The following is a 23,672-nucleotide window of genomic DNA, read 5'->3' as shown; positions in this document are numbered from 1 at the left end:
TAGGGCTTCATCCCTCTATCTGGACTTCCAGGGTCCACACCAGGCCAGAACTGGAATAAGAGTTGTAGCTGGTAAGTACAGAGACAGAGAGAAGAGAAAATAATCAGGGTACAGCCCTGGCCAGCCTCGGTTCATTAGAGTGTAATCCCAATACACCAAGATTGAGGGTTCGAGCCCCAGTCAGGGCACATACAAGAATAAATCAATGAATCCATAAATAAGTAAAACAACAAATCAATGTTTCTCTCTCACCCCCTTTTTGCTTCTCTCTTTAAAATCAATAATTTTTAATTTTTTTTTAAAAAGAATTAGTATACATTGAGCAGACTCATGTGAGCCATGGGAAAGCCAGGCTGGAAAAAAGGAGAGCAATATTACATTTGGGAGAAATTAATTTTTTTATGAGTTCCTAATCATATGCTGCCTATGGCCGCTAACTTCAGGAAGGCCAAATGGAGCCATCCAAACTGCGTGGACTGAAACCAAGGTGGAAAAGTGGTCCCCAAGAAAATCAGGGCACTGTTATTAAAAGGAGGTGGAAGGTAAGTGCTGGAAAAGCAAAAATAATCGATTTTGACAGCAGCCTCCTTGTCCTAACCTGGAGGTTAAAAAAAAAGTGTAAGACTGGAACGTTCTCACAGAGTGTTAATAGAGATAGAGCACATCCTCACTGCCTTATCTATATTACCTAACTGAGGCTCTCCTCAAACCTGCTGTGGAGGGACTACTGTTACTCCTATTTACAGAGGAAATCGAGTCACAGAAAGACTAACTTGCCCGAGGTCTTTCAGCTAGTAAGTGCCAGAGCTGGGATCTGAAGCCGAGCAGCCTGACTCCAGAACCTGTGAAAGTATTTCTCACTTTCCTTCTTTCTTTACATTTTTTTCTCTGAAAAAAAAGAAAAAGAGAGATTTGAGGAAGGCCCTGATAATGAATGCAATCACCTGGCACACAACAGTAGCCGTTATTACTTCTGTGATTATTTATCAACAGTATGCAAAGCCTCTGACACATAGTAGCCATTCAATGACTATGAAATAAGACAAAAAGTGTTTGAAGCCCAACCAAGACATTTGTATGGAATCTTGGGCTGAAAGAAAATCTGTATGATCTTCAGGGCATTAGCAATGTGTAGGAAAGAATAGGAACAGACAGTAAGTGTATGAATAGAAATGTCTAGAGACCCATTGAGGTAGGGACAACATGGCGAATGCTGAATCTTTCAATGCACCCTATTCTCCTTCCCTTCTCAAGTGCTGCTTAAGTAGAGCTGAAGCCAGGCGGGATGCAGCTAAAGTGGCCCTAATCAACTCCCTCTTCAATGAGCTGCCCTCTCGAAGGATCACCAAGGAATTCATCATGGAGAGTGTGCAGGAAGCAGTCGCCTCCACCAGCGTGAGTACCCACCAGGGGAGCGAGGAGCTGCCTGCACCGGGAATCCCGAGGCATTTGAATCATGCGAGCTGCTACAGGGAGCACATTCTTTAAGAATTGTGCGGATTTAATTTTTTACCCATAATGGGTAAATCATTAAGTTTCAGCAAAAGAACACTTGATTGGAAAGCACAGAATTGGAGCTGGCTCCCTATTCTTCATCTCAGTAATAGTCTTTAACTTCTCTGGATCACAATTAATCAAGCTTTCAGTCAAGGTAGATAATTTGATCCACCTCAATTTGTTTATGTGAATGTTTGCTGTTTGAGGAGCCTTGATTCGTTTGAGAGCCGGAGAGCACGAGCAATTGAACACTGCTTTAATCTAAAGGCAAACTAGCTCATTTCCCCCTAAATTTAACTAATCTTACAAATTATCCAAAGAGCTTATTAAAAGTGCCAGTTCCCGCAGCCACCACGGTGTGCTGCCACCTGTATTTCTATGGAAATGCTGGCCGCTTAGACGTGGGAAAGCTGGGTGCCCCCGATTTGTTAACTATTAGAATTATCGCGCCTAATCAATTACTTCTTTCAGAGGGCTTTGAAATTTTTGCAATGGACATAATTAAATGCAAAGTGCTTTAAGAGCAAAAAAACTTTGTCTTAGAAATTTGAATAGCATGTTTCCTCAGCAGTCCAGGAGTGTATGATGTGCCCCATGAATTATTTGGAGTCCTGATCCTTGTTATCTCCACGCTCTAAACCACGAGGAAGCCTTGGATCCCCACTGTGGCGGGCATCTCTTCCTGTTCGGCCTCCAAGGGCCAGAACAGGGCATTACCAAAAGGATCAGTGGACTCCTGGTTTGTCTTTAGCATAGATGAACCCCATCTAAGATTTTCATTGTCCGATTCCCTTACTCTGATTATAAAGGCTTGGTTACTCTGGAGAAGCTATTGATAATGAAGGAGACATTATCACACTAGCAGTTATCTTTTCTTTTCCTTTCCCCCTCATAAATGCTCTTATCACACAGAGGAGAGATAAGGAAAGGGGCAGAGCAGTTGGCCTGGCTGGAGACGTCAGGAGCTCTGTTCTATATCTTCTCTGAGGATGAAAGGAAGCCTTTGTTTTGCTACCCTGTAAATTTCAAGTGCCTTTGAGGAAGAGAAGTTAGGAAAATGATGCCTGATTTCTGTGTGTGGAATTTACTTAGGAGCAGGGAGGGGCCGTCAGTGTAAAGGTAATTTATCATTTTTTCATGGAAATTCTAAGGAAAGAGAATATATAAGGTTTGCAGACTTCTGGATGGATTTCCTCTGGGGTATTTAAAGAGCCAACATAAATATTTCAGCAGCAGTTTGTTAATGTTATTGCATTCAAAAGCTATAAATCTGCTGCTATCTGATGCTGGCAGTCATATGTTCAGTCTCACAAAGCCATTGCCCACCTTCCCGGGAATCCAAGACCACGGGGTATTGAAGGGCGGGCCCAGAACTGGTGTTGGCTTTTTTATTGCCACTCCCTCTAACTAAATTGAAGGAGAAATTCACTTCTACTCATCACCCACCCACCTTGTTCGCTAAAGATTAAGTGATCTGGAAGTGAAAATGTAAACCAAGACCTATGTCTGTAGGCCACACACCAGCATATTATAAAAGTTCCCATTAAGAATTATGGCAGTAAAATATGAACGGTCCACACAACTGGAGAACTCTTTCCCTGTCAGCTATATAATCGTGCCTGGTTATCATTGGAATCAGAGCAAGGTCATCATTTCAGGAGTTTAATTAACACATGAAGGTGACGCTCAGTGGGTAGCCACTCAGACATTAATGCCACCATCAACAAAAACCCTATGCAAGCCTGGCTGGTGTAGCTCAGTGGATTGAGTGTGGCCTGTGAACCAAAGGGTCACTGGTTCGATTCCCAGTCAGGGCACATGCCTGGGTTGCAGGCCAGGTCCCCAGTGGGGGGCCAAGTGAGAGGCAACCACACACTGATGTTTCCCTCCCTCTCTTTCTTCCTCCCTTCCCTTCTCTCTAAAAATAAATAAATAAACCCTTAAGAAAAAAAAAACCCACCACATTTAAGGATACAGGAATTTCTCCTTTGGGACAATTACTCTTTTAGTGAATATACGTAATCAGTTAACATTCCGACCAAAAGCCAGGTTCAACTTGATTACAAAACCCTCTATCCCCTGAATCATGGCGAGATTAAGGATTTTATCCCAAATCAGCTAGAGACTTGGCGGTAGAGTGCACACCTGGAGAACAGGAGGGTCACTGTGGGGCCACAGCTGTCGTTTGCGATCACCCAAAGAGGGGGAATCCGTAACACTTGCCTTTTCTGCTCCCTCCAAGGGCACTCTGGACGACGCAGACGACCCCAGCACCAGCGTCGGAGCCTACCACTACATGTTGGAGTCGAACATGGGGAAGACCATGCTGGAATTTCAGGTGCCTGACTTCCTGCCGCTTGTTTATTTGCTGCACGATCTAAAAGCCTGGGAGAATGCCACTCTCATCTCCGGTTCCCCAGATCGACTTTTTCTGTTTGCTTCAGACATTTTAATGTAGCCCTCCTAAAGTGCAGCACGGTAGCTCCACCTTCGCCATGCCTCTGTGGGCTGGAATAAACATGCAAACAAGGCACCGTTTTTTGCTTTCTTAAAGGGAAATAAAAGTCCCAAGTCTAAGAGATAAGCAGGAAATACCACTGACTTAGGACTCTATAACATTTCACCAGCGTTTCAGTACAAAGTTCCCCCTTAAATCAAGTCAGGCAGCTTGAAGTGTTGGTTGTGACCATTTGGTTCTTAATTTTCAGAAATCATAGGTGAAGGTTCCTGCAATGTATATTAAACAATGCTCTCCTTAGTTCTGGTATTTTTATCAAATAAAATCAGCCACTTCCTATCATTAATGAAATAAAAAGACTTAGCAAGCTGTAACCCTTTTTTGTCCATTCAGACAAGCGATAATAGAGCTGATGAACTACATTACCTATTATTTCCAAATTAATTAATTGTATCAATAACAACAATAATAAGAACAGTAGCTGATACTTATTGGATGCTTACTTTGGCACTGTGCTAAACATTTAACAAATACCGTCATAACTTAACCTTCAAAATAAACATATGAGTGTTATCCCCATGTCTTCCCTGAAAGAAGTGGGCCCTATAGCTTAGCAAATGGCAGAGCCAGAGTTCAGAGCCAGGCAGTCTGATTTCTGAGCTCACACCCTCAGCTGTTATTCCATACTGCACTGGGCAGATGAAAATTCAGTCGTAAGGAAGCAAGAACTGTTTGTCCTCTGCAAAACTCAACTTGAATGCAATTGAACATACCCCCAGTATTTCTATATTTTTTAGGTTAGGTTCTAAGAAGCAATCACAGATACAATGTTTTATGGCCAAAAAAATGTTTATCGTGAAATAATTTATAATGGTGTTACAGCTGAGCCCTGAGGCCACAAACTTTCAAATACTTTCTTTGGTACCTTTGAAACTCTTCTTCTGCCTACCATGGCAGAGTCGCTCCTCGGGTGACTATGTCCTTCCCGCCCATTTCTCACAGCAGTGTATTTCCTCGTCCGTGCCTTGTTTGAACGAAGCAATAGTCTTTCTTCACCTTGTCCTAGGGACACCTCAGTCATCCAGTTAGTTTTTTTGATTGTTTTGTTTTGTTTTGTTTTTGTTTTTTAAGTGGCTGTGGTCTCACAGACCCTTGATGTTGCTTTTCTTGGTTTGAAGAGAGCAGATACCTGTAAAGCCCACCCTCTGGAGCAGACCAGGGCTGCATCTGCGCAGCGCTTCTGAGCCCAGGCTTTGGAGGGGGCTGGTCCCTTTCAGCCTGGCTCTGCTCCTCACCTCTGAGTCTGTTTCCTCATCTGCATATAAATCAGGGAGAATAATGGTAGTGGCATTACCTCACTGTACCACTGTGAGGATTAAACGGGACAAAACAGAAAGAGTCCAGAATAGTTCCTGGCATATCTGTGTCACACATGCTCAGTGAAGGTTATCAACCATTGTTAGATATGTTTCTAAAGAAGGGACTGCTTTACTTGAAATGCCTGTGGGTGGATTCCCTCGACAATTCTGTAGGACCTAAAGGTTTCAGATGAAGCCCGGTAGCTCCCCTAGACTGCACATTTCAGGGTCCTTGCTGTAGAATTAAAAGGTAGAACTCTAAAGGGTCCTTCCCCGTTTCCTCACATAACAATCTAAAGTCAGATAAAAAATAGAGGATCATAACACAAGAGAGAGAACACAGACTTTCAGAAATCACACAGACCTGTGTGTGAGGCATACTCTGCCACTTGCCACCTGGGAACTTAACTATTTCCAAGACTGAGTTTTTCCACATATAAAATAAGAATCGTAATGCCCCTTATGTAGGATTTTTGTGGGACTTACATAATATGACATTTATAAAGCATCTAACATAGTGATTTCCTCGAAGAACCTCATTTTTAAAAATTCCTCCTCCCCTCTCAACCCTGACAAAATATATTGTATTTATTTTATTATAGAATGAATGGTGCTTGCCCCAGGGCATAGTAGTTTGTGTTTGATTTAGTATTGATTTTCAGAAAATTAAGAATTTTTTTTTTCATTTTAAATGAATAGTTATTGATCCCATATTAAATGGTACAAGGTTGGGAAATGTACCTCGTCTGCCTGTGGACAGTTCTCTCCACTGTGTTGATCCTCAACTGGGTACATCCTAAGGCTCACTAGTCTTATGAGTCATTCAAACTCCTATGGTAGGTTCGCGCAGAAGCTCCTAATCTTCGTAAGGAAGTTGTGGTTCGTAGAATAAAGATCACAGCCAACGGAGAACCTACTTCATTTTAACAAGCGCTGAGATGAACTTGTTGCTTTCCCTGGAGGGACTGGGTTTGTCTGTTGCTCTAGTTGGGGGCTTTTTCAAATAATCACCAGGGACACTTACTGTGGCCTCCTCAGTGGCTTCTTCCACAAAGCTGGGGGTGTTTGATTCCACATCAGTAGACAATTCCAAAGGCTGTGTATTCTCCAAATAAACATCAATGGTCAACTCCGTATCACCTGTAAGGTCTAGGGCAGTGGGCAACTCCGGGTCAGTGGTTGGCTTTAGTTCAGCTTGTAACTCTGGATTATGGGAAATGTCTGTGTCTGGTCAGCGTCGGTGTGTGGGCGTATTGAGGGGAAGTCTCAGACAGGAAGCACCAGCTGGTGAGGATGAAGGCCTTCCTAATCAAGGGGTGGGCGGGGAGCTGGGGCAGCGCAGAAGGCTGCAGTAGGTAAGGAGGCAGGGGATAGGCCTCAGTGCCAAGAATGATTTTTTTTTTAATACAGTTGGGTTAGTCTGCCAAAGATGGGAAAGGCAAGATTTTTGTTTTTAATTCTTAAAAGTTCATCCAAATACTATTATAGGCCGTGCCGAACCACCTTTTAGTAATACTTTCATTGCCTTGGTTAGAGGCTGTGTTTTTTGTGTGGTCTACATAGTAAGGTATTTAAATATATGAAATAATAATTTCAGCCATGCTGCAGAAATGCTTCAGAAGTTCTCCCAGAGGAGGTTGGGGGCGGGATGTGGTACAGACATAGGGAGAGGAAGATTTGAGGACAGGAAAAATCCAAAATCCCTTCCCCGAGCAGGGATGCTGGCAACCCAGGAAAAAGGCCTTAGAGCACATCCCTTTTCTTTCTGCCAGTTCTAGGTTGACTGCAGGTCCTGCACATTCCTTGGTGGCCCAGCTTCAATGCATCACCTCGTTTCTGCACATAATGGGAACTAACCACAGACCTGGGCTCTTTGCAGCCGACACAGCAATTCAGTACCCCTGGTGGGTACTAGATGTGTGTTTGTACCATATAAAAACAAGGCTGGTGTCTGCTGACTGCCCGCAGGCTTTCCAGGGGGGCTGTCAAGGAGGCAGCGATCAGAGGAAACGTGATAGTCTTCTGCTTACCTTCACTTCGTGGGAGGGAAGCCAGGATGCCTGTTTTGAGGTAGCCTTGCCTTAGAGAACACTGCCTGATGTTTGGGGGAAGGGATGGTGACAGCACTAGCCACTGGGTCTTGTCAAGGTCAGATTCAAGGCAGACTTTGACTGATGCTGGTTAATATATTTATTCTGTAGCCTAATGCAATCCAAGGGCGAGTTGTTTATTTACATCTCTGCTAAATTCTCCAGGTTGCCTTTTAAAACCCCATCCCATAAACAAATTTCCTTTTAAATCCATTCTCTTGGGTGGGGAGATGGTGCCCACCTGTTTTTCAAGCTCTCCATTTACAGTGTTTGTTTTTCTTATTTCTGATGAATCACAGAACCAAGCCAGTCTCCCAGACATAGTTCCAGAAAGAAATAGTGTGCATTTTCTCTCCACAAAGCAGCTGAAAGGCCAAGCTATGTTTCTTCTAGGAGGGATTACCAGGAAGCACTGTGAGGACAGAGCCCAGTTGCAGTTGGTTTAAATTGAATGAGTGACAAAATGAAGCAGGAAAGCTGCAGAATGAAAGCTACAACTGCAATTTCCCCTGAGGAGAAAGAAAACACAGGGCCCGATTCTCCATTTGATGTGAAATTTACTTTGCTGATCAGGAGTAGCTACGTAATTTGTGGGGCCCACTGCAAAATAAAAATGTGGGGCCTTTTATTCAAAAATTACTAAGAATTTCGAGACAGTGCAGCATTGAACCAAGCTCAAGGTCCTGTGTGCCCAGGTCACAAGTTCGTGAAGTTGGCCTTCTCCTTGAGACAAACCCCTGAGAAGGGCCCAGACTAGGGTAGGAAGAGACAAGCACAAAATATAAAGGAGCATCAAAGTGTCAGTAATTAATACAAGTAATATTATAATGCAATTTTGTAAAAAGTCAAAATTAACATGCAAAATTCAGGACAAACAAAATATCAAAATTTTGAATAATGGCAGACTTTGAAATAAAAATTGCATGAATTTGCAATGACTCACCTGAAATCTTGCTTCACTCACCACACCCTAGTCCAGACCCAACCCATAAGCCATTTCTTATTTATCTGTCAGGGTACCCAGACTCCCCAGGTTTCTATATCAGTCCACACACCAAGCAACACAGCACAAAAACTTCTATGATGAGCAGGACAGATAGCTCCCTGGACAGATAGCTCCCTGGACAGATATGTCGCTGGACAGACTTCCTTTAAAGAGACATGACTTCAGCCTTGGCTGGTATGGCTCAGTGGAATGAGCACCAGCCTGTGAACCAAAAGGTCACCGATTCAATTTCCAGTCAGGGCACATTCCTGGGTTGTGGGCCAGGTCCCCAGTTGGGGTACTTGTGAGAGGCAACTGATCAATGTATCTCTCACACATTGATGTTTCTCCCCCTCTTTCCCTCCCTTCCCCACTCTCTAAAGATAAATGAATAAAGTCTTTTAAAAAATAAAGAGACAGGACTTCAGTAGATAGATATCAAGATTGGAAGACCAGGCAGCAAGGAATGGTGGTGAAAGCAGGAAGCAAATCCTTGCAGGAGCCCACAGCAGCGCTGTCCTTGCCAGTCTGCAGTAATGAAGGATTTCCGATGGGATGAATCAATGGAAGGCACGCACAAATTTCCCAGGGCTGAGCCTAGGGCTCCTACAGCTTCAAGAAGATCTGAAGCTAGTGAATTTGGTCTTATGAGGGGAAATAAGGAAGTGGAACAGGAAGAATGTAGAACTATTTCAATATACTTTACATAATGACAGCAATATATTCTACATAATGATAGTGAGATTAATATCCCTACAGAGGAGGGTAAGAGTTAGATGGGAACATAATGAAAGAAGGCAGAAAGAAGGTCATCTTCCCTGGAGGATTTTAGAAATAAGAGCAACCCTGAGGAAGAGACGTTTGTGTTACTCAGAGGACAAAAATGCTTGGTGATGAAATCGAAGCTTAGACAAATCAGAGCAGGTGAGGAGGATGACCACCCTCCTGCAGGCAAAACAAGTTCCCATCTCTGTAGGGACGTTTTTGAGAGATGTAGGTTGGAAGGGACATGAGAAAGGTTTCTGGTTCTGCTCTCAGCAGCGTTGTGGGTTCTAAAGTCTTAGGGGGGATCGCCACATGGAACGACAGTTCATCTGGAAAGGAGGGGTGGTGTATAGATAAGAATGAGAGCCTTGGAGGAATAGTATGCTACCAAGGCAACAGCTGCCAGAGCATGCACTAAGATCTCCGTTAGCAACAGGCTGTTTCTCGAACTGTGCACGAGGGCAGGCAGACAAAGCCCACAGGGCTATTGGAAGCCACAGAGCAAGCTCAGTACATCTTCCGGGTTGTCATCTTTGCACGACGACTGGGGGAGGCGGGCACAGGTGGAGGAGAGGAGGTGGTGTTTATTCTGTCTCAAAAAAAAAAACATATACAATAGAACACAAAATCCAGGTGGAAAGTTAAGATAAAACACGAAACGAAATGTCTTCTTCGTAAATACTGGCCCTCCTGTAACACCGTTGGGACTGCTCCACACCAGGATATAGAGAGTGTTTCTACTCATTTTTCTGGCCAAGAGGCATTCAGGGAGTATTTGAAGGTCAGGTGAGGAGGGCAGCACAGATGTACCTTCCCCAGGCACTTGGGTTTCTTTGATAAGAAGAGCAGTGATGAGAGCCAGGTTAGGTGAGATTTGGTTACGGAGCAAACCACTGTCACTTTTCCAGGTGAACCTGGCGGTGTGAGAGAGTGAGCATCTGGGCAGGTGGGGGAAGCGGAGGAGAGTGGGCAGGAGAGGGGTGGCTTCCCTGGGCACTGCCCCCAGGACCCTGGGCAGACAGTGGAGTCTCTGTTCGGGGCAGGAGTAATTCAGCTGGTTTCCATGTCGCATTTTAATTAACGGAAACAGATGGTTTTGTTTTTTCTGAGGTCTCTGTGGGCTCCTGAGGGTGCCTACTGTGTAGTAGAACATAGACGAAAGTCCCTAACTGGATCCCAAACTGAAAAGAAGAAAAACATTACGCTCTAGTAGCAATTTTCAACATGAGAATAGGGCTAATTGCTCTTCTGATTATCTTAGAGCTTTAAAATTTACCTCGTAATTCTAAGATGTCTGAAATCTCAGAATCACTTTGTGTCTCTTGATTTTCATAATGAAAACTTTTTCATGATGAGGTAAAGAGAGTAAAAGTCAGTTTTTTCGAATAGGCAGTAGGACATCTGTCTAAATGTAAAGTTTTCATAACTAGCCTCATTGCCAGGAATTTCCTTAACCGTATTGTTATTTTCTGATAATTGTATGGTTGTGGGTGGTGGTATTAATCCACAATAGACATCTCTCTGACCAAACAGAGGGGGAAGAAAAGAAATTCAAGTAACTTCAATGAAAGATTGCTAGTGCTAATCACATGAGAAAAAATGAAACCTTCAGTAAGTCTATACTCTGTAGCTCGCCCTTGACACCTTGCAGGGAGAGCATGAGGCGGAGAGAAAGCCTGACTGCTGTGCTAGGTACCAGCCGTGAGAACTACGGTGTATTTAATGTCGATTCAACCTTACTATCCATATATTAAGAAATTTTCTTGACTGAATTTATACATTTAGGAGTATTTTATAGTTTTTAGAGTTTGTCCATTATATGTTTTATATTTCTTTTTGGGTTAATTTTTTTAATTTAAATTTTTCTTTAATATGTAACGTTGTCACGCAGTTCAAAATTCTAAAGGTACAAGACTGTCAGAGGACGTTCTCCCCGCCCCCCTCCGGCCTGCCCCCAGGTGGGGCAACTAACTTCTTACCCGCTTCTTTTGTATCTTGTCAGAACTCTTCCGGGCTCCTACAAACAAGTGTTTATAGAGACCTTCTGTTCTGTTTTTATCATCTACTAGCACACCTTATGCAGGTTGTGCACTCTGCTTTTATTTTATTTTAACAACACATCAGAGATTCTTTACATTAAAACCTAGAGATCCTTCTTTTTTTTACCACTATGAAAACTGTATTGTGATAATTACCAATGCTTTTTTATTAAATCATTTTTACTGTTATTCTATTACGTTGTCCCAATTTTTCCCCTCTGCCCTCTCTGCCCACCCCCTCCAATCCCCATTCCCACAGTCAGTCCCCACACTGTTGTCCACATCCGTGGGTCATTTGTACATGTTCTTTGGCTAGTCATTCCCCTTCTTTCCACCACTACCCCCCTCTTATCCTTTCTTTATGACTGCAGCGTATTCAGTAGTATGAGTGTGTTGTAGGGGAGGAAAAATAACTTTCCCTCCACAGTTCTTAGCTAAGACCCCTGTAATAAAAGACAGATTAACAAGAGAAAAACATTAAGTTTATTGACATGAATACCTCATGTATACATGAGAAATACCTAGGGAAAAACAAGGACTACCTCCTAGGGTTGCTTAGAATTCAGGATTAAATACCATCTTAACAAGGCAAGGGGAGACGGAATGCAGGCCTTTCAGAGGAGAGGAAATTGTTTTTCGGGAAGATGAACAGGCCCTTAGAAGAATGGATGGGAGGTGTGATGGTTTGTCACAGCTGACTTCCAGTTTCCCCTCCTCTGATAAGAGTGAGTCTCCCTCGCTGGTGAAACTCCCTGGAGCGATTGGGACAGTCAGTGCCTTTTGGAGGATCTGTCTTTAGACAGATCAGAGGAGTTCGAGAACCTCTCCTTGCATTTGCTGGTCTTCGAGTGCCTTCGGCTCAAAATAATCAATACACCAAAGTGGCATATTGGGGGTGGCTCATTCTGCCACCCTTCAATATCATACTTTATTGAAGCATTCCTTTAAAAATGAAATTTAAAATGATGCAATGAATAACCTTGCCTACACATTATTCTCAGATGCACTGGTTTATTTAGATAACTTCTGAATACACCAATGCAACTCTTTTTACACTGGTGAAATTGAAAGATATTAATTATTTAGTCATTTCATTGTGCAAATATGGATGTAGCAGGGGAAGGAAGGAAGAATGCTACGGAAGTCGGGACTCTGGTAATCTCAAAGTGTTCTGACAATATCGTGTATTCTACTTCCCTGATAGGGTTGGGGACCATGGTTATGTCCTGCTCAGCTGTCATTTCTGCTTTGAGACTAATGACAGATGTTTGCATTTTGTAGGAGCTGATGACCATTTTCCAACTGTTACACTGGAACGGAAGCCTGAAGGCCCTTCGTGAGACAAAGTGTTCCCGTCAGGTGAGATTTTATAGTCCGGAGTGGGTCTGTGTCGTGTGGACATAGCAGATGGCTAGTAATCTTCCTAGGAGGTTTCCTTCATTTGGATTTTTTCTGTTTAAATGTGGTACTTTATTTATTAAGAACAGAGAACAAAACAAAAAGAAGAAATATATATGTGTATATATATAAATATATATATTTTGTGTATATATATTTGCTGGTATATATATTTGAAAGTTATATTTGTGTGTGTATATACACACACAATATATATATATATATATTATATATACACAAGATGTCCAAACATTTGAATCAGGACTACCTAAATATGCGTACTAAGAACTTGCACTGGGCAGAGGACTGATCTAGATACATGTACTGGATGCCAGAATGAAGGGATCACTAAGACAGACTTCATTTCTAAGGCAAATGCAGACTATGCTCTATCTCCCTGTTCTGCCCACTTAGAATGCGTGTCCTCCACTCTCCAGCGCAGAAGGAATCGCGAGGGCGCGCTGCTGGGGAACCTCCTCAGTGAGGAGGGAGGAAGCTGATTGCAGCAGGAGGAGCTCTCTCACCGCCACCAAAAGTCCCCAACATGCAACAGAAATAATTATAAAAGTGGGCAAAGCTGCCATTTAATCACCTCAGTTTTTTGGCTTCAGAAGATTCTTTTTTATCTTTCAGAGAGGAGGGTCTCACTATTTCTTTGCTTCCTGAGAAGGACCCTTCCCCCTTTTTTAATGGCAAAGGGAAACCCCCTCCTGTGTATTTAATGGTTTTCACCCACTATCTCAAAGATTTAGCCTCCTTTACCCTCCATTAGACTTTGAAGGATGGTAGTTTATTTTCAAGAATTCGCCAGCAGGAATTTGTGTGAGGAACAAAGCCCCTAGTCAGCAGGATGAGGTGGAAGTAAGAGTTTCCATGCACCGCAGCCCCGGGACTTTTTAGTTGTTCTTTGCCTAGAAAGTCTGGCTTTCAAAATGTCAAAGATGGAAAAGAAATGAGTAGCTGACAATGGCTTTGGTTATTTTTTCTTTTCCTTTGATTTTATAAAAGGCCTTTGAAATATGCAGGGTTGGTTATAAACACTTTTCCATGATTGTTTTTAATTTGTTAAGGTCATAAATAAATACCATATGTTCTTGAAAATAAAAATAAGCAATGCATCCACTCTTCTTAAAGTGTCTCCATCAAACCTACACATGACGTTACAATGTAATGGCAAATTTTTCACATGAGAATGGACAGGTAGTGACTGATTTTTAATCGTTTACAGAAGTAAGAGACCATGTACATGAAGGAACCAATATGATATCAATAATGATAATGCCTACATGCCATAATACATTTTTAAAGTTCTTTCTGTAGTTTCTGTGAGCGATTTGGACTGTCGTCTTCCTTATGCTAACAATACATTTTCTAGTGAGGTCGGGCCTCTACTTTGTGAACTTTATTGAGTCTTCCTGGTGTAGTGCTTTAACTCAACCTGGAGTGATTTTTCTTTGCCGTATCAGCTAGCCCTTCATTTTCTTTAAGAAGTACGTCATGGGATTTGGCTTCAGTTTTTGAACAGCAGAGAGGCTTCATTGTTGGGAAAACCCTTGTGGATGTGGGGGGTGGCGGAGGCAGAGGAAAAGAAGTGACGGAAGGCCATGAACACAGGTACCTTTGTTGGTTTTGACTGACACTCCGGACTTTGTTTCTTGGCTCCCAGGAAGTCATCTCCTACTATTCCCAGTATTCCCTGGATGAAAAGATGCGCAGCCACATGGCCCTGGACTGGATCATGAAGGAGCAGGAGTCCCCAGGAATTCTTTCTCAAGAGCTACGAATGGCCCTGAGGGAGTTGGAGGAAGCCAGGAAAGCAGGACAAGAACTACGGTTTTACAAAGAAAAGAAAGAAATCCTGAGTTTAGCCCTGACTCAAATCTACAGCGATCCTGACACTTCCTCACCCAGTGATGATCAGCTGAGCCTCACAGCCCTTTGTGGCTATCACTAGCCAGGCCAGGTTCCAACTCCCCCAGAAGCTGGCGGAGCCAAACTAACATTAGGAAGCTCACTGAAGGAGATTGTGGGAGGCTTTAGAACCTACAGCTAGTACCTGAAGGCGGTACTGATTCTACCCACCCATTTCACTCACAGATTCTGGCAGAAGTAAGAGCCTCATAGGACCCAACCTCCCACTCAATGCAGGGTTGTTGTTTTTTTTTATCACACTCCCAATAGTTCTACCTCAGAATGAAAGGATGGAGACAGGATGGCTTGAAAAATATTTTCCAGGTCTGGCTCCAACCTAAGGCCCAGTTGACATGTGACCTACTAGATTATATATGTTGTTTCAAAGAATGGGCCAGGGTATCATCCCCAAAAGCATATCAGCTGGGACTGGGGAAAATAGCATGATAGCAATTTTTATTAAATAAAAAACATGGATTGGGATTAAATGAAAACATGGATTGTTTGTTAAAGATTCAAAGGTCAGAACTTCTTCCTCCTAAGCTTTGTAAGCTAAGAGAGCTTACACTCTACTCGCTGTAACCCAAATCTACAGTGAGAATTTTATCTGGACATCCTATCAAAGAGCTTGAAGTAATAGCATGAAAATACTAAAAAAAACTTAATGCGGCTTAAGATGCTATTGTGATAATATGTTTTTAAAATCTATACCCTTTCATATCACCTACAATAGAACCCTCAAAAAGAATCCTCAAGTAGAATGAATATCCAATTTTTATGAGTCTTGCAATCAGTCATGTTCACTTATAATTTTCAATAAATATCTTGAATTGACTTGTTTTTATTTTTGCCACCACAGTCACATATCTATCATGGAGAAGGTTATTGGTATTTTAAAGGTTGAACCATTTTGAAGAATTATTAGCATTTAACAATGTTGCATTTGATTAGTTTCTCATGCATTAGAGAGAAGGAATCTTCAGCTGCCTTCACTATTGTTCGAGAGCATAAGCCACCAGTAGCTCAAATCTATTGTCATTTTTAAGTTTAAATTGCTGGAATCTTCTTTAAAGAAAGTAAGACATAGCCATCTCTCTTTGAAAAGGGCTTGGGTCCAACGACTGATTAGAAAACCAAAAGCAAATAAAAACTAACTTTTAGATGGTTGATGGTCATTCAAATTTTAAAGTGGCGGCAGTGACAACTCTAACACTTGTAGGTATTTCCGTACCTACAGCATGGAAAGGATTGCCTTGTATTTAGTCCAACAATTCAAATTAAAAAAAACCAACAATTTTCTTGATTTTAATAAGTTTTCTTTTTCTTCTTGTTTAGGCAAATGCAAACTAATTTTTCTGAAAGACAAAACTATTATAATTACTTTAAGTTTACAAAAATATGATACTTCAGCCTTATATCTAAATATGTACCAAAATATTTGGCACTCCTTAAATCCCCATGAATACTATTGTGCATTGATCCTATATATTTTGGAATTAGTCATAATAATTAAATCTTAACTTCACATATTACATTTCCCACACCAGGGGGAAATTTACCCACATATCTGCCCTACACTAAAGTTTTGAAAAGGTAATACTATGTAACATTATATACATTTTATTTAAAAATATTGTTTTAACAAAAATCACATTCCTCCCCATAATGAGGCTGAATATCACCTAGAACAAAATCTTATTCCCTTATATTCCCCACAAAAGAATTAGAATTAATATTTGTAAGTTGAATAAATTTTGAGGAAACTTCCTATCTACAGTAGTTTTTAAAATAAAGTCATTACTCTTTATCATTTGCAAAAAGCCACAATTTCCCACATTGAGTGTAATTAAAGGTAGGTCCACCTTCACTGCGTTGGCAGCCTTTAACAATGGCCACTCAAGCTGACACCGTCAGATTAGAGGCAGGAACAGGAATCAGCTGGGAAAATATCACATTTACTTTCTGCTCTACAATTAGCAAATTGCACCCATTCTGTTCCTGGAAAATAGAAGCTCTCCCTCAGCCACTGTCGGTTTTTCCTGGCTGATCCAAACTGCCAACTCCTCCCAGAATGGTGTGGAAGCTTCAGCAAAGGACACCTAAGCCAGATTCTTCAGCAGGGCTGGTCCCTCTGATGCTCATTTATATCAAATCAATCTGAGCTAAGACATCGTGGCTGTCAATACATCACAAAAACATCTATAATCCTGGCCGAGAGCCGAGCAGGGTTGAAGAACAAAGTAGAATATCATTGTTTTTCCTTTTCTATATCCTGTTCTCAATAACACACTGTGTTGAAGGGGATCAGAGTGGAGGGGTCTCGATTTAAGTGCATGGAGCTCTGGGTCCTAACCTTCGGTGGTTATAAAGCCTTCGTGAATATACACCCTATGGACCTCCTCCTAGGAAAATAGAACTAAGCGTATACAATTAAAATTACACAAACAGTTTCAGAGAGTTTGTGAACCTCCCCAAGTTCCATGGATTTCTCTGCCCAAGAACCCCGAGTGTGGAACTCTTAATTTGAACACATGCTTACGGTCTCATAAACTTCTCAGCAGGGATCCTACTTCACTGGGACACGGCCCCACAGGCTATTTCTAAGATAAATGTCATTGTCCTTAAACACATAATTGGCCTGTTTTTAGACAAGACATACATTTAATTTTCACCAAATCCAAATACGTTTGGCTGTTATGGAGGGAAAAAGAAACAGCTTGAAGTAAACTGGTCACTAAATTTGTGTGAACATATCAGAATGCCACCGATTTAATAAAGTCATTGTTCCTCTCGTGATCCGAATTCAGTTTTCCATTTGTTCAAAAGCCAGAGTCCACTGATACATCTGCTGTTAAATTCATTCTCCTGTTTTTAGCAACAGATATCCTTGAAATATTATACCTCCCTCAGCTATGAGTCTGATGAGCTAGGTCTCAGGAAAAAGACAAAGAAATCATAAAGGTTCAACACTTTCCTGTTCCTTTAGGAAGAGCTTTTAGAGCCATGAGTACCATACTTGCTCTACCTCTGAAATACCTCAGAGAATTCTGAGTTATGCCATGCCAGGGCTTTCTTTCTTGCCAAAGGACAAAAGAAGCCCTGCTAAGAATATTTGCATTATCTTTGTGCTCACAGGTAACCATTATCCAAAATATTATCCTTTACATATTATTGATATTTTTTGTTTTGCCTTGCAGCAATGCAAATATCAAGATTTCTTCTATGGTGCCCATCATGTTAAAGAGGTAATAATAGTAAGATTGGCGTTAGCCAGGGCTCCAGGAAAACAGAAGTAATTTCCCCCACCGCAATGGTTCTCAACTTCAGCTGCACATTAGAAATATCCAAGGAGCTTTAAAATACCCTAAATGTCCAGACCGTACGCAAACCAATGAAATCAGACTCCCTGGAAGGGTGGCCCAGGCATCCGTATTTTTAAAGTTCCTCAGGTAGTTCTAATGTGCAGTAACATTGAGAACCAAAGCTCTCCCCAGGAAGTTCTGGCTCAGAGGTCAATGGCCTACCTAGTGGGAGCTATTACTCACTTGGCCGTGGCCCCAGATTGAAACGTTGAGCTCTTCTGAGCCAGGTAGGAGCAAATCCTTTTGCATGGGCAAGAAACTCTCCTGGAGCCTAGAACTAAAGCAGGGCGTGTGCACGCACACACATGCACCATTTTTGCAGGAGAACCAGATGTTCCCCAGGGTCCAGGCTTTCTTTCTCAAACATAGTACAGGAACGAACTGCACCAGAATCATCTGGGATGCTCGTTTAAAAATACAAGTTCCTGGGCACATGCCCCAGACCTGCTGACCACATTCCAGGAGAGGGTCTGGATTATTTACCACGTCACCAGGTGTTTCTGATCACCTTTAAATTTGAGCTCTTTTTGCCTACAGCTACCTAACACATTCTTTACTAGATAGCAAAGCCCTAGCCCTCCTGACATAACTAGCTCTTAGGGGGCGGCACATAAAGGAAAGAGGAAAGCGTGGAAGGTGTCTCTCTGCCCCTCCTGATGCTAGAAAGAAACAGAAGGGACAGAGATGGCTGCCTTTAATCCCCAAAGAGCAGCTCCCACTCTTTTATCCCTTTAGCCCCAATATTTGGAATTACTGTTAATTCCTGTACAGGAAACCATGAAGATCTCTATTAGCTCGTGGTTAAGCTGTTTCTTTAAACCTGACTAAGCCCTGTTAGCACTGTCTTCCTGGGAACAAAGTAGGTTGTGGGAAAGGCGAGCAGAAGCTTCTTTCTGAGAGCTGTTGATGCTCCAGGGATTACTGGTTCCCAAGTGAAAGTCCCAGATGTCTATTTATAGGCAGTTCCCAATGTTAGCAGCAATTATGTTCCACAAGTCCATTCATAAGTCAGTCAGTTGTTCAACCCTGAGGATGCATTTTTCTGTAGGAGCAAAGTCATAAATGGTGGCAAATTTCCAGGACTAGCCTATATAAGCAATGGGATACCTGGAGTATTGGTCTATGGGACCTAATACAGGTCCAGGCTGTCCCACTTACCCAGAGCCCCGTTCTCCTGTTCTTTGGTGCTCACTTTGCACCACAGGACATAACCCCATCTTGCTCACAGCTGCCCTTGTTCATAGCTAGCCAGTTCTGGGTAATCTGGCTCAAAGTCACACACTGGACTAGTCAGTCCGTCCCTCTCAGGAATGTAAACTAAGGAACATGGAGGAATTTTCCAGTTCAAGTTGGAAGCTGAATTTGCAGGAATCATGTTCATGGACGCTGCATCTGAGCAGGCTGAAGGGATGAGGAAGCGGAAAGCATTAGTCAACGGGGGGTAGAAAGAGAAGCTAACTGGTACAGATAGCAGATGCGGAGACAGGCAGAGACACGAGGAGCAGGTGAGAGCAGGAGACCCGTAAGGGGATGAGAACTCCTGGCCCAAGCGCCCTGTGATAAAGTAGCTTATTCTTTATCTGAATGTGTCACATGCCTTTCAACCCAAGAAACCCCACTTCACTCATTTCAGAGAAAAACTGCTTTAGATTATTCTGGACTTTTCATCCTAAGAATAGACCAAAAAATACTGACATAAGGGAAAAACTCAAGCTATAGAAATGATGCTGAGAACTGGTGAGAGTTAACTTTATCCCTCCTCATTGCCCCTCCCACTCCACTGTAAAGTCTCATACCCATCAGGAGTCCCTCCCAAATCTGAAATAAATTTATGAGTTATGTGCTCACCATCTTGTCCTCACCCCCTTACATAGAAATTTCTGTGTTCTCATGTTCAGTAGGAAGTATGGCCACAGAGGAAAAATAGAATTCTATTTTTAAATACACAGAATTCATAATGTCAAATCATATTTGTCTTACAAAATCAGTCACCTTGGGAAACGAAGGACATGCCCCGACAATGCTGAAGAGTGCCGTCTTTGCCAAAGATGTTCCCATCACAAACTCCTTGGGAATGGCCCTCGATTCTATGCATACAAAGAAAGAAAAGCAGCCTCTTTTGTGGGCTGAAAGCGCCTCGCCAACCTGAACTGACTATTTTATTTCAGCCCCTCGACTATTAGGCCTAATATTTAGCCCATGCTCAATGCATATTTCTTGAGTAGAAATTTGTCATCGGTGTCTTGGGGCCTTCTTACTCCTTTGCTTGTTGAGTTAATTCATTCCCCAGACCTGGCTCAATTCTACTGGATTCGTCATGTCTCACTTGGTCGTAAGGCAGAAATGCAAATCAAACTTACTAGGCAAAAGGGAGTTTATTGACTTGTGACACGAAAGAGTCCCAGGATAGTTTTTGCTCCAAGTACATCTGGACCCAGAAGCACATTCCAGGGCATTATCTCATTCTGCAGATGTATACATATGTGTGTATACATGTGTATCATTGCTCATTTCTCAACTCTGCTTTCTTTTACATCGCCGACCACTTTTAGACACGCTCTCCCCTTGGAGCAGAGAGACAGTGGCCAGCAGGTCCAAATCTGGGATAGTTTTTGCTTCGAGTGCATCTGGATCTAGAAGCACAAACCAGGACTTGATCTGAAAACTCTGGATCCCAACACTCAAATTCTAGAATTGAGTGGTCAAATCAGCCCACCCACGCAACTTAGACCTACTGGCGGGCAGTAGTCAGCCAAGGTGAATGTGGTTCTGTGACCAAAACGAGGAAAACATGATCATTAGCCAAGACATTTTTGAAACTATTTCTCCTTCAGAGCCTGCAGAAATAGAATAAACAACAGAAGAAATGCAGCATCTCCAACTATTAGTTGGGGAAGAGATTTTTGAATAGACAAAAAGACAGCAGATGTCCCCTATGAAAACATTGTACCACTTCCAAAAATCAAATCGACCCCCAGAGGATAGATTTTGTCAATATTAAGAATGTTCAAAAGAATATTCTGCCCTGAGGGGAGGTACAAAAGTGTTTCCAGACAAATCACATCACTGGAATAAGTATACAGGTTCTCCGAGGACTCGCATGAAGGGGACAACACACCTACACGTGAGAGTTCTGTCGTGTGGAGAAGCCTGATCACCCGCGTCACTCTGCAGTCACACTTCATATATCTGCAGTGCTGACGAATTGTTGCTATGCGAGTGAGTCAGGAAATTTCCTCTGGTCTGCGTCAGGTGGGCCCTGGCTTTCATTACCAGTGGCTGCTAATGACTCTTAATAGAAAAGAAAACACTTGATCCCAACAATTTAAAACAGTTGTGGCACAACTGGCCCATTGAGTAGCCTGGGCAGCTGACTTACCCTTACTTATGACTGAGGGACTTACAAACCTTAAGCACGGCTCCGCTCAGACCCATGAATCATGACACAGGCCGTCACAGAGTGATTTGGGAAGGAATTTATTCTGAGTCAATCTACCATGTATCTCCCTGATATTTTCATGTTTTTATGTGCTGATTTGTTAGATGCTATCCGAAAGTAAATAGGCCGTACCTGATGCAAAACTCATGGAGAAATGCCGAAAACACAGGTGACCCAATGAAATAACAGAGGAATTGAAAACCAACCTGAAATCATGATAAATTAAAATGAAAAAGTAGCAGCTATTTTACCCTTTCAGTGACTCTGTTCTCAAAGGACCTGGGAATTTTGGTTTTTGTATCTAGTTATTGTGGCTACTTGGATCTTCTTTCAGTTCTTTGGTCACAAGGCCAACAAAGCAAACAAATCCGAAAAGTCGGGGAAGGCATTGCAATTCTCTTAAAGTCTGAAACATTTTACCTTAAATGATGACTCCCATAATTATGTTTGTTACAGATTTGGTCCATTAGAGTAGTGAATTCTCTTAAGACAAGTTTCCTTCACACTGCCTTTCATCCAGAGCAGTCTTCTCGGGCATGTGTTTTGCATCCTTTTAATTTTCTTCACAGAAATCCAGGGACAGGACCTCCTTGTCCCACTTACCAGTTGTTTGTGAAAAGCCAGGGGCTCAGCTCTCACTCCTCTGAAAAGAGGCTTCGCCGGGGCTGCTCTCGCCACCTGGACGACTTCGTTCCAGGCGCTGCAGGTGTCACACACGTGGGCAGCAGGATTTACAGGGTCTAAAATTAACAGGCTAAGAAATAAATTTTAAAAATCCATTATAAGCACAGTTTCCATGTGCTGTTCAGTTGGAAGGGGGTATATCGGAGTTAAAGAAGGCACTCGGTGAAGAAAAGCACTCTGGGAAAGGTAGAGCAAGTCCACAGAGCGCTAGGCATGCGTAGCAGCAAACACCAACTGGCTTCTTCCCCTCCCACTTTAACTCCCTCATTTTTCCTTTTCACCTGAGATGGCGCTCCTCCCTTGATTCAGTCTGTTTTCCCTCAGTTGTTGTTTATATTCATTGTTGTTTATATTCACATTGGATTCATTTTGCTCAAATTACTCTCAATTCACACTTGAGAATGAAAGTTCTGTTAGAAGCGATCGAAGGCAATTGACTTCGTGGTAATCGTGGTCTTCTCATTTGCATTGGACCCAGTAGAGCCACTTTTTGCTCCAGACTTTCTTTCTTTATAACAAACATGCTTCTTATACCCTAGAGGCACAAAAAGATAGTTACCTTGTGTGTTTCTGGTTAACCTTTACACAAATGGGGAATTTCCTAAATAGTATCTGTGCCAACCGATGCCGGTTTCTGCAAGTCATACTAGAAGTTTGAAGACTGCCTTCATTTCCTGCACCGCGCTGCATGAGGAACAGGGGCGTTTCTACCAGTTCCCAGATGCAAACTGTGAGGAGGGAAGTCTCCAGAACCTAGACACACAGAATGAAGGGCTGATCTCCCATTGATGCAGAAAATAAAGTCAGGTTTTATCAGTTATGAGAAAAAATCAAGCTCGACAGGCAGTTTACAAAAGAAGAAATTCTACTTTCAATGTCACCACTTACCAAACAATAATTTCTCCACCAATCAAACTGGCAAAAAAAAATTTTAAATGGTATATCCAGCATTGGTGAGTTTGTGAGGAAATGGATACTCTCACACTGTTTTGATGAGAATGTAAATCAATACAGTCTTTTCTGGAGTCAACTCTATTAAAACCGGATCTGCCTGTCCCTTGGACCCAGAATTTTTCATTTCCACAGTTTCATTCTGTAGAAACATTTGTGCAAATGTTGGAAGATGTGCAAAGGCATGTTCCTAATTTGATTGTTTCTAATAGTGAACTCTGGGGTGTTTGGAGTAGCTAGTTTTGTAGTGCATCTCTTACTGCCCGGTCCAACACACCAGCCACCAGCCCCTGTGCTTCCGGGCTCTTGACGTGTGGCTAGTCTGACTTGACCACACACTGGATTTTGAAGGCATATTTAAAAAAGTAAAATATCCAATTGATAATTTTTATATTGACTGCATGTGGGCTAAGCATATTATTACAAGTGATTTTACCCATTACTTTTTACCTATTTAATGTGGCTACTAGGACATATAGTATTGAATATGTGGCTCATATTTGAACCTCACATTATATCTCTCTTAGCCGGCATTGACAGGTACTATGTACCAATCATTAAAAGAAGGTAGATCTCTATGTACAGATGTAAAAAGATACAATATAAATTGAAAAACAAGTTTTCAGAACAATACAAAAAGTACAATCTTATTTGTTTTTGTTTTTTAGATTAAGTATATGTAAAAAGAAAACAAATTTGGAAGAAAATGCCCTAAATATTGTTGGGGAGGTGGGG

The 23,672-nt window shown here is 42.1% G+C and overlaps 1 protein-coding gene across 1 annotated transcript in view; it reads left to right on the top strand.

Moving 5' to 3' along the window:
• Positions 1-15,453, top strand: part of LIX1 (limb and CNS expressed 1) — a 50,753-nt gene extending 35,300 nt beyond the window's left edge. The window contains exons 3-6 of the mRNA XM_024563338.3: positions 1,255-1,395; positions 3,740-3,835; positions 12,474-12,551; positions 14,257-15,453. Coding sequence (XP_024419106.1) covers positions 1,255-1,395; positions 3,740-3,835; positions 12,474-12,551; positions 14,257-14,544 — 603 coding nt within the window. The 3' untranslated portion in view covers positions 14,545-15,453. The remainder of the gene's footprint in view (positions 1-1,254; positions 1,396-3,739; positions 3,836-12,473; positions 12,552-14,256) is intronic.
• Positions 15,454-23,672: the final 8,219 nt, after the last annotated feature.

Source organism: Desmodus rotundus, chromosome 1 (genome assembly GCF_022682495.2).
Source record: "Desmodus rotundus isolate HL8 chromosome 1, HLdesRot8A.1, whole genome shotgun sequence".
In the NCBI taxonomy this organism is placed as follows: Eukaryota; Metazoa; Chordata; class Mammalia; order Chiroptera; family Phyllostomidae; genus Desmodus; species Desmodus rotundus.
This window is presented reverse-complemented; position numbering and strand designations above follow the sequence as displayed.